Source organism: Gracilinanus agilis, chromosome 2 (genome assembly GCF_016433145.1).
Source record: "Gracilinanus agilis isolate LMUSP501 chromosome 2, AgileGrace, whole genome shotgun sequence".
NCBI lineage: Eukaryota > Metazoa > Chordata > Mammalia > Didelphimorphia > Didelphidae > Gracilinanus > Gracilinanus agilis.
Genome location: NC_058131.1, coordinates 409,241,743 through 409,255,606, shown reverse-complemented (window position 1 = coordinate 409,255,606; position 13,864 = coordinate 409,241,743). Strand labels below are relative to the sequence as shown.

General features: G+C 33.8%; 1 protein-coding gene across 4 annotated transcripts in view; it reads right to left on the bottom strand.

Annotated features, from left to right (window-relative positions):
• Positions 1-13,864, bottom strand: part of PAPOLA (poly(A) polymerase alpha) — a 78,827-nt gene that overhangs the window by 14,764 nt on the left and 50,199 nt on the right. For all 4 annotated transcript variants that reach the window (XM_044664584.1, XM_044664586.1, XM_044664585.1 and 1 more), the window contains exon 15: positions 5,726-5,835. In XM_044664584.1, coding sequence (XP_044520519.1) covers positions 5,726-5,835 — 110 coding nt within the window. The remainder of the gene's footprint in view (positions 1-5,725; positions 5,836-13,864) is intronic.

The following is a 13,864-nucleotide window of genomic DNA, read 5'->3' as shown; positions in this document are numbered from 1 at the left end:
TAAGGGAAGAGATTTAGAAGATTTAGAAGAAAGTCTTAATTACTAATTATTCACTAATAGATATACATTAATATTCTAAACTCCTTCATAGCTAATTACTACTTTTCAGGTCATTTTTCCACATGTAAATCCTAGAACAAGCATAACAATAAGCATTTAACTATATTTTCTACAGCTGTACAAAATAAACTATTTCAAATTCAATTTAAGGATTCAACTTAGACCTTTTAAAAAATAAAACATTAAATGCTAATCAATTTATCGCAAAATTTAAAAAAGTAGTCTTGCTATGCTGAAAGGTGAATATTATCTCAAAGGCACCTACAAAGTAGTTAAAAGTAGCTATGCTAATTTCTATACCCCAACAGAACTCTCAAAGTATAGAATAGTTCCAGAAATATAGGCATCTAATATCTGCTGAATAAAAATTCACTAAATAAAGGCATTTTATTAAGGACAAAAATATAAGTTTTAAATAAACCACAGTTAATTACTTCAAATATTGAACAAAAATAAGCTAAATAAACCATTTAACTATGAGTAAGAACATTTTATCACTACAGATAAAAATCAAGCAACAATCTAACAGCTGTATGGATATAAATACAAAATACAAAAAATTTATTAATCCCTATACTCAAAGATTATTATATTCTAAAAGGGGAAACAAGTATATATGAACATATAGAAAATAAAGAAAAAACAATACCAACAAGTACAAGGTAATTAGGTAAATAGTTCTAGCAATTAGGATCAAAAAAGACTTTATGTACAGAAGAGATTCTTAATCTTTTTTTGTCAAAGACCCCTTTTAGGCAGTCTGGTGGTGCCTCTGGACCTTATCTAAGAATGATTTTAAATGCATAAAATGAGATTAACAAAAGGAAATCATTAAATTGAAATCATTTTCAAAATATTAAAAAACAAGTTCAGGGATCTCAGATTAAGAACTTCTCATAAAGAAGGTAGAATATGAGCTTTCTTGAAGGGCGATAAGGATTCAATGAAGCAGAAAAAAGGAAAGAATACATTTCTAAGAATGGAGGACAATCAAGTGCCAAATATATGGAGTCATGACTGTAAGGAACAGAGAGAAGGCCAAACTGCCTAGTGTAAAAGGGCAATATAAAAATAATGTGAAATGAGACTGAAAAGATAGACTGAGGATAAGTTGTACTGGGTTTTAAAAGCCAAAAAGAGTTTTTACATTTTAACCTGAAGACAATAGTAAACTGTTGAAACTTACTGAGTGGGGGAGGAGTCAGATGTGCATAAGAAAATCATTTTGTTAACACTGAGATGGAAAGCAATGAAGAGAGACCTGAGAAAACAGTAATAATGGTTACTAATAAAGTGGCAGCTGAGTGAAACAAGAGAAAGGAATAGCTGCAAAAGGCAATGTGGCAAGATGTGGCAAATAAATGAGAGTGGGGAATCCATGATAACATTAAGAATTTAAGAGAATGGAAGAATGGTGGTGGCCTCAACAGAAAGGAGAAAGTTTAGAACTATGGAGAGGTAAAGGGTCAGGGAGATAATCAGTCCTATTTTGGATATACTGAAATTGAACTATCTCCAAAATATTTTAATTCAAAACATTATAGCAGTTATTTGATGACAAAGGACTAAAGAACAGAGGAGAAAATGAATTAAATATACAGATAAGTCATCTGCATAGGGATGATGAAGTTACCAAAAGAAAGAAAAAGAGGGGCAAAGATAAATCCTTAGAGATTAATTCTATATATTAGGGTGTGTGTATATGTTTTTTAATCTATCCTAAAAAGCTGAAAACATAAAAGTTGAATTCATGATTAATCTATTAAATATTGACAAAGTATAATAAGCACTAGATGCAGAGTCTAGAGATCTGGATTTCTAACACTGAATAGCTATATGACCATGGGGAAGTCACTTCAACTCAAAAAGGCTCAGTTTCTCCATCTGTAAAATAGGGCAACACCCACAGAAGTTTAATGATTCAAAATTCAAATTAATTCAAAAGCCAAAAGCAGGAAATAAGCCACATGTTTAAAAATCAAAGCCTACCTTAGGACTGATATAGAGTAAAAACTGTAGTTAAGTGCCATGGGAAATCATACAGCTCATTTTCACCTGCTCTTATGTGACCACAGGGCAAAAAATTTTTGCACAGTATTTTCAACTATGACAAAATCAATTCTCTTTGCAAAGCAAACTCTCTGTTTCATACTAACTTTTCTGTATTTCCATTTCATAAATGAAGACTTTAAGAAAAGCTGGTTAAAAGTGGCAATAATGGGGGGCAGTCATCTTAGGACAAGGGCTTAAGACAGGAGTTCCCTCCACCATTTCTCTCTCTCTGAATAAAGCATTATATTTTCTTAACAAGTGACAATAACAGGGGCAACTAGGGGGCTCAGTGGACTGAGAAGCTAGATCTTAGAGATGGGAGGTCCTAAATTGAAATCTAGTCTGATACTTACTTCCTAGCTGTGTGATCCTGGGGAAGTCACTTAAGCCCCACTGCCTAATCTTTAGTGTGTTTCTTCCTTGAAACCAATATACAGTATTGATCCTAAGATAGAAGGGTTTATTTTTTTTAAGTGACACTGAAATAGTCTTGTAATTTAACCAAAAATAGAAATTAGATGAAATTAGGTACTGTTTCAACATAAAATCAAAAAAAAAAATGGATACATACTTAAAAGTTGTTGGAGACCACATACAATTTTAAACATTTTTTTTTTCATTTTTACTTCAAAATTCTAGATAAACAGTAGGAATGAAAAAGTCAAACTGATCGCTAGCAAAGTCTATATATAACACACATGCTTTTAAAATGCAGCATTCTACAATCTGCAGATTTTTCCACTATGGGCCAACCCATTAATGGCTAAGTCTAACGATTTCTATTTTGGGAAGACTTCCCAAAAGGACAAAATATCTTAAATCAAATCTATAAACCAAAAGTTAGAATTAATCCTTAAAGGTAAAAAACAAAACAACAACAACAACAAAAAAAAACCCTACTGTAACATCCACTGTCCCTAGTGAAAGAAAAATCCCCAGATTTAGAACTGAAAGGACTTGATAATGATCTGATTACCTGTTTTGATTCTCTCAATTTTATAGATAATTAAGTGGCTCAGAGAGATTTTTCCCCTAAGTCTCATAGGTAGTGAATAACAGAAACAGGACTTTAACTTATGCTTCATTATTTTATATCTATAACCCTAGTCAACTATACTGCCTACTTTCTAGGAGAGGTTTACTACCATTTTGCACCATGCCAATATGTTAAAAATGGCACCACTCTCAGAATTAATTTGCATATGCAATTCTATACTAATCAAACTAACAAGAGAACATATCATAGCACTCGAAAATGACACAATTTAATTTAGAGGAACAAAAATAATGCATAAAAGAAAGAAAAAGAAAAAAAATCAAGAGGGAATAGCACTTCTAGAGCTCACATTATACCATAAAGCAGAAATGATCAAAAATATTTAGAGTTGGTTAAAAAACAGAAGAGTAGGGCAGCTGGATAGCTCAGTGGATTGAGAGCCAGGCCTAGAGATGGGAGGTCCTAAGTTCAAATCTGGCCTCAGACACTTCCCAGCTGTGTGACCCTGGGCAAGTCACTTGACCCCCATTGCCTACCCTGACCACTCTTCTGCCTTGGCGCCAGTACACAGTATTGACTCCAAGACGGAAGGTAAGGGTTTAAAAAAAAAAAAAAAAAAAAAAAACAGAAGAGTATAGATTCAGTGCAACTGTCTAGCTGAATAAGCAGAAATCATTTAACTCAATAATCAGTATTCAACAAAGCTGATAATAAGTTATCTAGGGAAGAATTCCCTGACAAGAATTGATGGAAAACCTGGAAAGCAGTCTGGCAGGTGTGTGTGTGTGTGTGTGTGTGTGTGTGTGTGTGTAAATAAAACCAAATTGCAAATGGATATTCTAGACTTAAGTATTAAAAGTTATATCATTAGAAAAAATTATTAATAACTAGACTGGAAACCTATCACAACTATAAGAACAACATGAATTTGAACAGGGCAGAGACGATCACAAAAGATCAAAGAGATCATTCTGATCACATGAAAACATTTTCACACAAATAAAATACAAGGATATGTCTGTTGTTCAATATATAAGCAACAGAAATATTGGCCCAAAAGCCAATCCCCAAGATAAGTGCTCAAAGGATATGAACAAACAATTCATTAAAAAGGGAAGTATAAACTATTTAAACTACATGAAAGACTGATCTGAGTTACCAATATTAAGAGAAATGCAAATAAAAACAAATGAAATTTTACTGCTCACCCACCAAACTGATAAAGATGAACAAAGATGAGAAAAGGCAATGTTGTAGAGGTTGTGAAAAAACAGGTAAACATTTACATGTTATCAGTGAAGCCATGAAATTATCCAAACATTGTAGAAAACAATTCAGGATTATACTAATGAAGTAGCTAAACTATCTGTACATTTTGACCCACAGGACTAGTCATATTCTCGTTCTCATTCTCTCTCTTTCTCTGTCTGTCTCCTCTCTCTCCCTCTCATACACACACAGAGAAATGTTTGTGATGTGAAATATATATCAAAAATTTTTTAAGTTAATTTTTAAAGTCATTTATACTATAAGTCAACTTGATATATTTAAAAAAAACCTAATCAAATTTATCCTAAAAAATACAGTTGACCTATACTTGCTGTATCGATCAAACTTCCTATGGCAGCTAGCAATTCCTATGGCAGGCTCCAATTCCAAGACTCAAGAGTAGGGGTCAGAGAAGAAATGTTAAGCTATCCTGATTTCAGAATACTTATTCAGATCATTTCCAGTTCCAAGAAATCCAAATACAAGGCTCAACTAGACTGTATACATATGAAATAAATTTTAAGGTCAGTATATGCTATGTTTATCAGTTCTCCTTACACAACAAAGTTATCTCTATTGAGACTGATGCTAATAATAATAAGTCAAATTTTCTAATAAGATAGTGACTAGTATGCCCCCGAAACTCTTGAAAATCATCTTAATGACATGTTCTTCAGACTAGGCAAATTCTTTTCATTATCTGTTTGTTATAGCCCAGAACCCTCAATTTATTCTGCTCTTCCCAAAAATCATAAATAACATTTGCAAGAGGCAATCAATTGCTCTAGATAGTCACCATGTCTTCCTCTTTCTGCCTAAGAACTTTGATCCCTTTCCTAGAACTCTCCACATCTATGAAGACACAGAAAACCAAACAGACATACTAAAGTAAGAACCCATCCCTCCTCTATAAAAGTATGATATTCATCTGCCTTGGTCAGCTGCTCTGTTTTGAAGGAGAAAATCATATGTGCCAAATCTGAGGGCAATAATTCTATGGAACCAATGTTGATTCTCATCTCCCGTGTACAGCAACTGAAACTCAACTTGTATACTTCCCCTCCAAGAATCAACACTAAGTTAATATATTTTCCTTTGAATCCTCATTTCCTTTCCTCTGATGTTTCATTTTAGGCCTTTGGTCTCTTATAGCTACAATGTGCCATAATAAAAGCCCACTGCTTTACTGGCCTAATTCTTTTCTGAAATTTGCATATCCCCAAACTGCAAAAGCAAACTGGGGCACTTTCACAAATAGCACTATCACAAAGGTTATTCCAAATTCAATGGGAAAACATGGTAAAAATCTTGAATTTAAAATATAGACTTTTTAATAACAGGACTTACCTGTATCTGTAAAAGACTGAATGTCATATGTAAGGTCAACACTGAGGTTTTCAGAGTTTTCTGTTTTTTTAAACACTAATCCAATCACCCACATTGTACGAAATTCTTCCCTGCAAAATATTTCAGTAAAAGGAATTGAAAACTTTTTCAACCTGATGAATGGGGGCATTGAAAAAATTTTGAAATTAAGTTATACCTAGTGAATAAACTTCATTAAAAAATTATGTGGATGTTAAATCCTTCATAGCAATTTTATCAGACAGATCATATGATTAAATCATGGAATAAAACTTGAATTACACAAAATACAAATAATTAGAACTTTCATCTAAAATAGATGCAATCTTTATTACAAGGAATGGCTCTTTGGGTAGGAAAAGATAGAGGAATATAATTGGAAACGAGGGTGATATAAAAGCAAAAGACAATCAATTATAAATAAAGCAAATGCAGCCAAAAAATGAATGTAAAAAACTTTGGTTGTCTCAGTGCAATCTCACCTACATTTTCTATGTGGTACTATACATAAACAAGTTCATAATGACACTTAAAAGCCCTAGAAATAAAACAATATCCTGAATACAAAAAGAAAAAAATAAAGTTTATTTAGACTTGTAGCAAAAAAAGACTTAACCAAATACTTTGAAAGGAACTCCTAAGCATCTAAATTCAAATGTCTCTCTGACTCTCTGATTATAAAACTTACTCTGTCCATATTTGTGAAAGATTTAGAACTGAAAAGGGAACATCTAGTGGGGCAATAAAAAAAAGTGCCATATTTGGATCTGGATTCAAATCCTTGCTCTACCCTTGCTAATTCAGGCAGCTCATTTAACCTTTCTGGTCTTCAGATTACTCAATTATTAAAAGAGAGAATAATACTTGATGACCTGTGAAGTCCTATGATCCTCTATCGCCAAGATTCAATTTCAGATCTAGAATCAGCACAAGGTTTGGACTTAGGATCAAATCTTGGTCCTAATACCATACTTAGAGGAAAGTTACTCTAATATTTCTGGCACTCAATTTCCTCAATGACAAAAAGAGAGACTTATAACAGAGGACCTCTGAAGACCCCTTTCAAGTCTAGATTTTAGGAGTCCATGATCCTTTATCTCTAAGGTCTATTTCTAGTTCTAATTTGATTCCCTTTTACAAAATAGGAAATTGAGATCTCAAGAGCCTAAGTGATTTGCCTGATCCTAAAAAATACCATCACAATCCCTCTTCTGAAATCCATTTATGTATGCCCAATTTCTTCCTGGGTATCTGCGACCTTGATGTCCATCAAATACCAGTACAAGCCCAAGAGGTCCAAAAACGAATACATTTTTCCATTTACCTCAAGCTGCCCCTAACTCCAAAACTTTCCTTTCAAGACAATCTGGGTTTATATAGTTGGTATCAATTACAATACTCTTTCTCTCCATATTCCTTTGTGCTATATAACCAGTCTTAAGTGCCTGATTTATCGCACATGATCTTGGTAACTTTAAAAAAAGTATTCCGTGTCCTCAGGAAGCTTATATTCCACTGATAGATATAAAATGTGTACATAAAAGTGTGCATAAATTGGTGGGAAGCAGTAATAGCTATGAAAAGTATAGGAAAGGCTTTATTTAAGAAACAATGTTTGAGTTAAGCTTTGAAAGAAACTAGAGGATTCTATGAAGAGGAAAGTGGAAGACTAAAGATATTCCAGAAAAGAAGAAATGGGAGGTAGAATGGTATGTATAATAGAAAGATCAGTTTGAAAGAAATGAAGATTATGAGCAACAGTAATGTTATAGGCCATAAAGGTTAAGTTGGGGGTCAGGTTGTAAAGGAAGAGCTCTAATGGAGTTATTAATAATTAACAGAGAATTAAATAATTGATCCTAGATTGGGGACAGGGGGAATGGGGAATGGGTGGGAGATGTGACATAGCAAGGCACTGTAGTACATAGTAAGGCTACATGGAGGATAGAATATAGTTGGGAGAAGTTTTAAGGGAGGGAGACCAATCAGAAGGCTACTACAAATACTTTCAAGCGAAAGGGGATTATTGCTTGAACTGGTGCTGCTCTGTGAACAGAAGGAAAGAGATACAAAATATTTGTAGAGACTGAATTGGATATGTGGAACAAGAGAGAGAATGAGGACTCAAGAGTATAAACCTGGTGACTAAGAGAATGGAAGTACACTTAACAAAAATCGGCTAGTTTGGGGGTAAAGATGTGTTCTATTTTGTAAATACAGAGTTTGAGATGTCTACTGGACACCTAGTTTGAAAAAATCCAACAGGCAATTAGTGACAGAAAACTGGAGGAGATAGGTTGGGGCTAGACATATAAATCTGGGTATCACCTACATATATAAATGAACCTATGGAAGCTGCAGAGATCATCAATAGCATGTGCAAAAAAAGTAAAGGACCCAGGACAAAGCCATGGGGAGGTAGTTGAGGGGCAAGGCCCAGATGAAAAAGGAATTGGTCAATGTCAAATGCTGCAGAGAGGTCAAGATAGATCAAAATAAAGGCTCCTGGATTTGCCAATTAAGACATTTTAAGGGAAAAGTCACTAAATTAAAAATAACCATTGACATAGCAATATCACTATTAAGAATAAAAAAATAACCTGAAATGGTCAAAGAAAAAGGACTTGAAGAACAAAAATATTTATAGAACCACTTTTGTAGCAGCAAAGATCTAAAAACAAAGCAGGTGCTTACCAACAGCTGGGAAATGGATGAACAAATTGACATATAAATGAAATGTTACTGGGTCATAATAAATAACATGTATGACTGATTCATAGAAATGCTTACAACACTTAAGAATTAATGCAGAGTGAAATAAGCAGGAAGAAAACAAGTTACAAGACCTCAATATGGTAAATACAAACTTTGAAAGACTTCACAACTCTTATCAAAGATATCGTAAGTAATAACTTCAAAAGAACTGAAGATGAAGCAAGTCTCTTCTTTTCTAGTCAAAAAGGTAAACTAGAACTAAAAAATGAGACATATTTTCAAACACAACCAATTTATTGAGATCTTTCACTTCATTATATATACCTGTTACTGAGGATATCTTCTATGATAGGAAGAGGGAAGAGAAAAAGGTGTGTTTTCTTTGTTTTTTAAATACAAATACAGCAGCTGGCTTTGGTAAGGAAAACTGTCAACTTTTCATTAGAAACTACAGTAAATCAAGAGAAGCTGAGGAATGACTCCAAGGTCTTGAGATGTTAAATAGGGAAAAAAAGAGAACCAATGAAAGAAAGGCCTCTACTTTCTAAAAATATATGGTAAGATTCTTAGCTACATGGCCAGAGGGATATAGCATTAGAGGTTTGACAAGGTCTGGCATAGCCATTTTAGGAATTGAGATAAAACAATAACAGCTTACTTAGATTTCATATAGCACTAAGTGTCAGGCACTATACTAAGCATTTTAAAAATATTATCTCATTTGATCTATACAATAACTATTGTGTAGGGTACTCCATGTTATTACAATCTCCATGTATAGGCAAAAAAGACTGAGATAAACATAAGTTAAGTGATTTTCCCAGGTTACAATGCTAGGGTCTGTTGCCTTGCTAAAGTGAGGTCTCAGCTGATATAAAGTAATATAAATCTATAATGGACCCAGTGAGAAAGATTTTATGATTCACTCCAGCAAAGATTGGCAGCTCATGAATAGGAATTGTAGGAAAGAGTAGGAATGATCTGTGATTGGGTTTTGGCAGAGTAGGAGCTTCAAGAGGACAAGAGAGTAAAGGATTTGTAAACAGAGAATAGCTTTATATCTATAAACCTAAAATAATTTGCAAAGAGATCACACTTTCAATGGCTTTTAGAAAATTATATCAAAAAAGGGGTGATGACCTGGGATATTACTTAAGGTGAATGGTGGTCATGGTTAGCCCCCGCCCCCAAAAAAGTTTAAGATGAATGAGGAGGGGACAGCTGGGTGGCTCAGTGGACTGACAGCCAAACCTAGGGACAAGGAGGTCCTGGGTTCAAATATGACCTCAGATACTTCCTAGCTCTGTGACCCTGGGCAAGTCATTTAACTGCCATTGCCTAGCCATTACCCCTCTTCTACCTTGGAATCAATACTAATTTTAAGACAGAAGGCAAGAGTTTAAAAAAAAAAAAAAAAAAAGAAAAAGAACAATGAGGCATAGATGGAATGAAGCTATAAATGGATAAAGAAATTAAGGATTCTTGATTATAAAAATTTGTGGGTAAAGATCACCACTCAATAGTATCACTATTTCCATAATAGCTGGGATAAAATAAGAGAACAAGTGAGGAAATGAGAGACCAGAGTGTTTGAGAAAATAGTAATGTATAAGTTGAGTCTTCTACTATAAAGAAAAGAGATTAAAATAGAAGGGAAAAAATGATCCAGATTCTTTAAAAAATATTACCAGGAAATAAGCTCTGTGAAATATTTGAATAAGGCAAACCATAAAAGAGAAATGACAAGTAGAAAAGGGAATGTATGTATCAGAGGACCCCTAAGAAAATGCAACCAGTAATGAATAAAATGATATAAGATACGAAGTCTTCTAGAAAGGATCTAGGCTTCTATGAATGGCATGAAGATGGAAGAATCAAGAAAAGATGAGGTATGAGATAAAGAGAAGATGGAAGAATCAAGAAAAGATGAGGTATGAGATAAAGAGAAGTTTGTAAAAAATAAAATCAATTGGGGCAGCTGGATAGTTCAGTGGATTGAGAGCCAGGCATAGAGGCGGGAGGTCCTAGGTTCAAATCTGCCCTCAGATACTTCCCAGCTGTGTGAACCAGGGCAAGTCACTTAACCTCCATTCCCTTCCCACTCTTCTATCTTAAAATTGGTTCTAAGACAGAAGATAAGGGTTTCTAATATAAAAAAATTTTTAAAAGGGTAAAAGGAATTCCATAAGGTACAATGAAAGGGGTGGGTAGAGCTAGAAGGGATAGAGTATAGTTTAGATTAAAGGGACTGTGGTAACAAGAAATGGTGGCAGGGAAATGGGATAGTTTTTTTACTTGAGGAATGAGGGATTCACTCGTTTTGGAAAAGTAAATGATATGATTTTACTAACCATATAACATTTTAGTACTTTTGATTGGGGCTCACAACCTCAAGAGTCCTCTGAATAGCTCTATCAGTTCTTTTTTAAGTGTTAGGGTGAAAAAAAAAAAGACTGGGTTTGGTGTTAATACTTCTTATAAATGAAGTTCTTATGGCAAAAGTTCTAGTATCTGAGTCTTTAGTTCTGACCCGAATCATTAAAGTAAGACTGGTTGTTGTCACTCTGATCCTAGTGGTATAGAAGACTGGTATGAGGAAAAGGCATTAGATTGGGTGCTGAAGGTGAAGATCTAATAAACTAGTTATAAAAGATGATTCAGGAGGCTACATGCAAGGCATGAGAGGTTAGCAACAAGGGTTCATTCTGTTCTTAGAACAATGGCAAGAGAAATGAGCTGCACCTTTGAAGCGGAGATTCTAGCTAAAGTTATCGGTAAATCCCAGCAACATGACTGATGAGTCAGACCAACAGTTTCGGTTTTATTAGGGTCTTGGAGTCACTCCACATGTTTCACACAGTCCTCTACCCACATGGTAACCAATCTATTCAGGTTATCAACTCTCTTCTGGTCTACTGCAAAAGCCTTCTCCCCAATCAAGGTATCAACAAGATGATAAATAGTTTTTTCCAGAAACAAAGATCATGTAACCCTGCCCTGAAAAAAACTAGCTCCCTATTATTCCTAAGGTAGGGAAGATACAAACTCTTTTGCTCACCAATAATATACAATCTGAATTCAACCTAATAGCAAATTACTTTTTTCATATGCTATTTTCCAACCAAACTATATTATTTGCTCTTTTCCAAGGTACTTTTCACCTCTCTTTACATTTGTATAAGTATTCCCCATGCCTGAAATACACTTGCTCATCCCCAAATTTCAGACTTTTGCTCTTCAAGCAGAGGTCTACAAATCATATCCTATAGGAGACATCTTTATAATTATACAACTGAAAGATACAAAGATTCCAAGGTCTTACATTTTTTGCTGATTTGTCTTAATAAAATGGCATATGATTCAGTAAAACTAACTGTTAATTTAAAATCTCTCCTCAACAAAGTACCTCCCACATTAGTTTAAAACCAAAACCACAAGATTCTTTTAAAGGTTGAACAGGAATTACTTTTGTTTAATAACATTCTATTTATAGCATCTGGGCATTCTCATAAAGGATATCTAGCAGAGAATCAAAATAGAAGAGTGATTCTTTAGAAATAATAAGGTTCACCAACTGATTCTCTTTAAACTCTACAAAACTGCAAAGCTTCCTAAATAAAATTCATAATTAATAAAGAATTAGGTCTAATTATCCACACAGGAAAATCATAAAGATGAAAAATTCCTCCTAGCACCTCCTAGCAAAGTTATGACATACCACTGAATAGAAAAACCTTAGAAATTGTCTATAATCATATAGATCCTTGATAGACACTGTGGATATGCAACAATTAACTGGGAACAAAATGGAAAGAGAGAAAAAGAGCAAGCTAGACTGTCTCTGGGAAACTTCTGATTGACTGCATGCATTCCCTTGATGTAATGACTCATATTTTCAATACCAATATTGTCACAGTGATGTTATGTGAATAGTACAGAATAGCAGTCTCCAAAAAATATAAAGTTGAATATCACCAAAAGGACAGTGGATTATATAAGGTAATATAAAAAATATAAAAAAATTTACTGTCACATTATAAGAGCAATTGATAAACAAAGGCAGTCCACAAGTTCTATCAACACCAATGCAATGTCTGGAGATCTAGTCAAAGGCCCCAAAATGTTGATTGGAAATCCTAAGATTTAAAAACAGATTTTAAACTGAATTATGAAGCACTAATTATCAAAACTATACTAGTTAAGAAAAAGAAAAATAGATGAATGGATCAGAACGGACATAATATAGATAAGTAATACAAGATTGTAGTAACCTTGTATTCCAAAGTATAAATCCAAGTTCTAGGGATAAAAATTCACTATTTGGTAAAAATTGCTGAGATGATTGGAAAGTATGTTGGTAGAAACCAGTTATAGATCGATTTCTTACATCATTCACTAAGATAAGATCAAAATGGATACATAATGGGAAATATCATAAGCAAGTTTAAAAAACAGGGAGCATATTACCCATCAGATTTGTGGAGAGGAGAGGAATTTATGAATAAACAAGAGGTAGAGAGAATTATGAGATATAATAGGGATAATTTTGATTACATAGGTAATATTAGAAGGAAAGCAGAAAACTGGGGAAAGGGGTGTAATAAACATTTTCTCATATAAAGGTCTCATATCTAAATATAGAGAACTCTTGTCAAAATTTCTAAGAGTAAGAGCCACTACCCCTGCAGTTGATAAATGGTCAAAAGATATAAACATAGTTTGGGATAAAGAAATCAAAGCCATGGGGAAATGCTCTAAATCACAAGTGATTAAAGAAATACAAATGAATCATATTTCACACCTATCAGACTGGCTAAAATGATAAAACAGAAAATGATGTTGATAAGGATGTAGGAAAATCAGGACTTTAATACCCTGCTGGTGGAACTGTTTCAGCCATTTTGGAGATGAATTTGAAATTATGTCTGGCATTACAAAACTGTCTATTACCCTTTAATCCAGCAATACAAAGGAAAAGAACTTTTATGTTCTAGAGTACTTATAGCAGCTCTCTTTGTGGTAGCAAAGAAATGAAAATTAAAGGGATAGCCATTCAACTGGGAAATGACAAAGTAAGTTTGAGGTAAATGATTGCAGTGGAATACTACTATACCATAAGAAATGATGAGTAGGAAAGGCATATATAAGACCTACATGAAATAATGGAAAGTAAAATGAGTAGAACCAAGAAAGTGTATTATAGGCACAGAATATTTGAAGAATAATTTATGAATATCCAACTCCAGAGAAAAGAAACATGAAATATAGAATTTATATTCTTGTCAGTTGATGCCTTCTATGATGGGGCGAGAAAAGGGAGGAAGAGAACAAGATGCCTGGGAATTCACTTTTTTCTGTTTAAATGGAGGAAGTTTTTTAAAAAGATTACAAGAGAACAAGGACAAG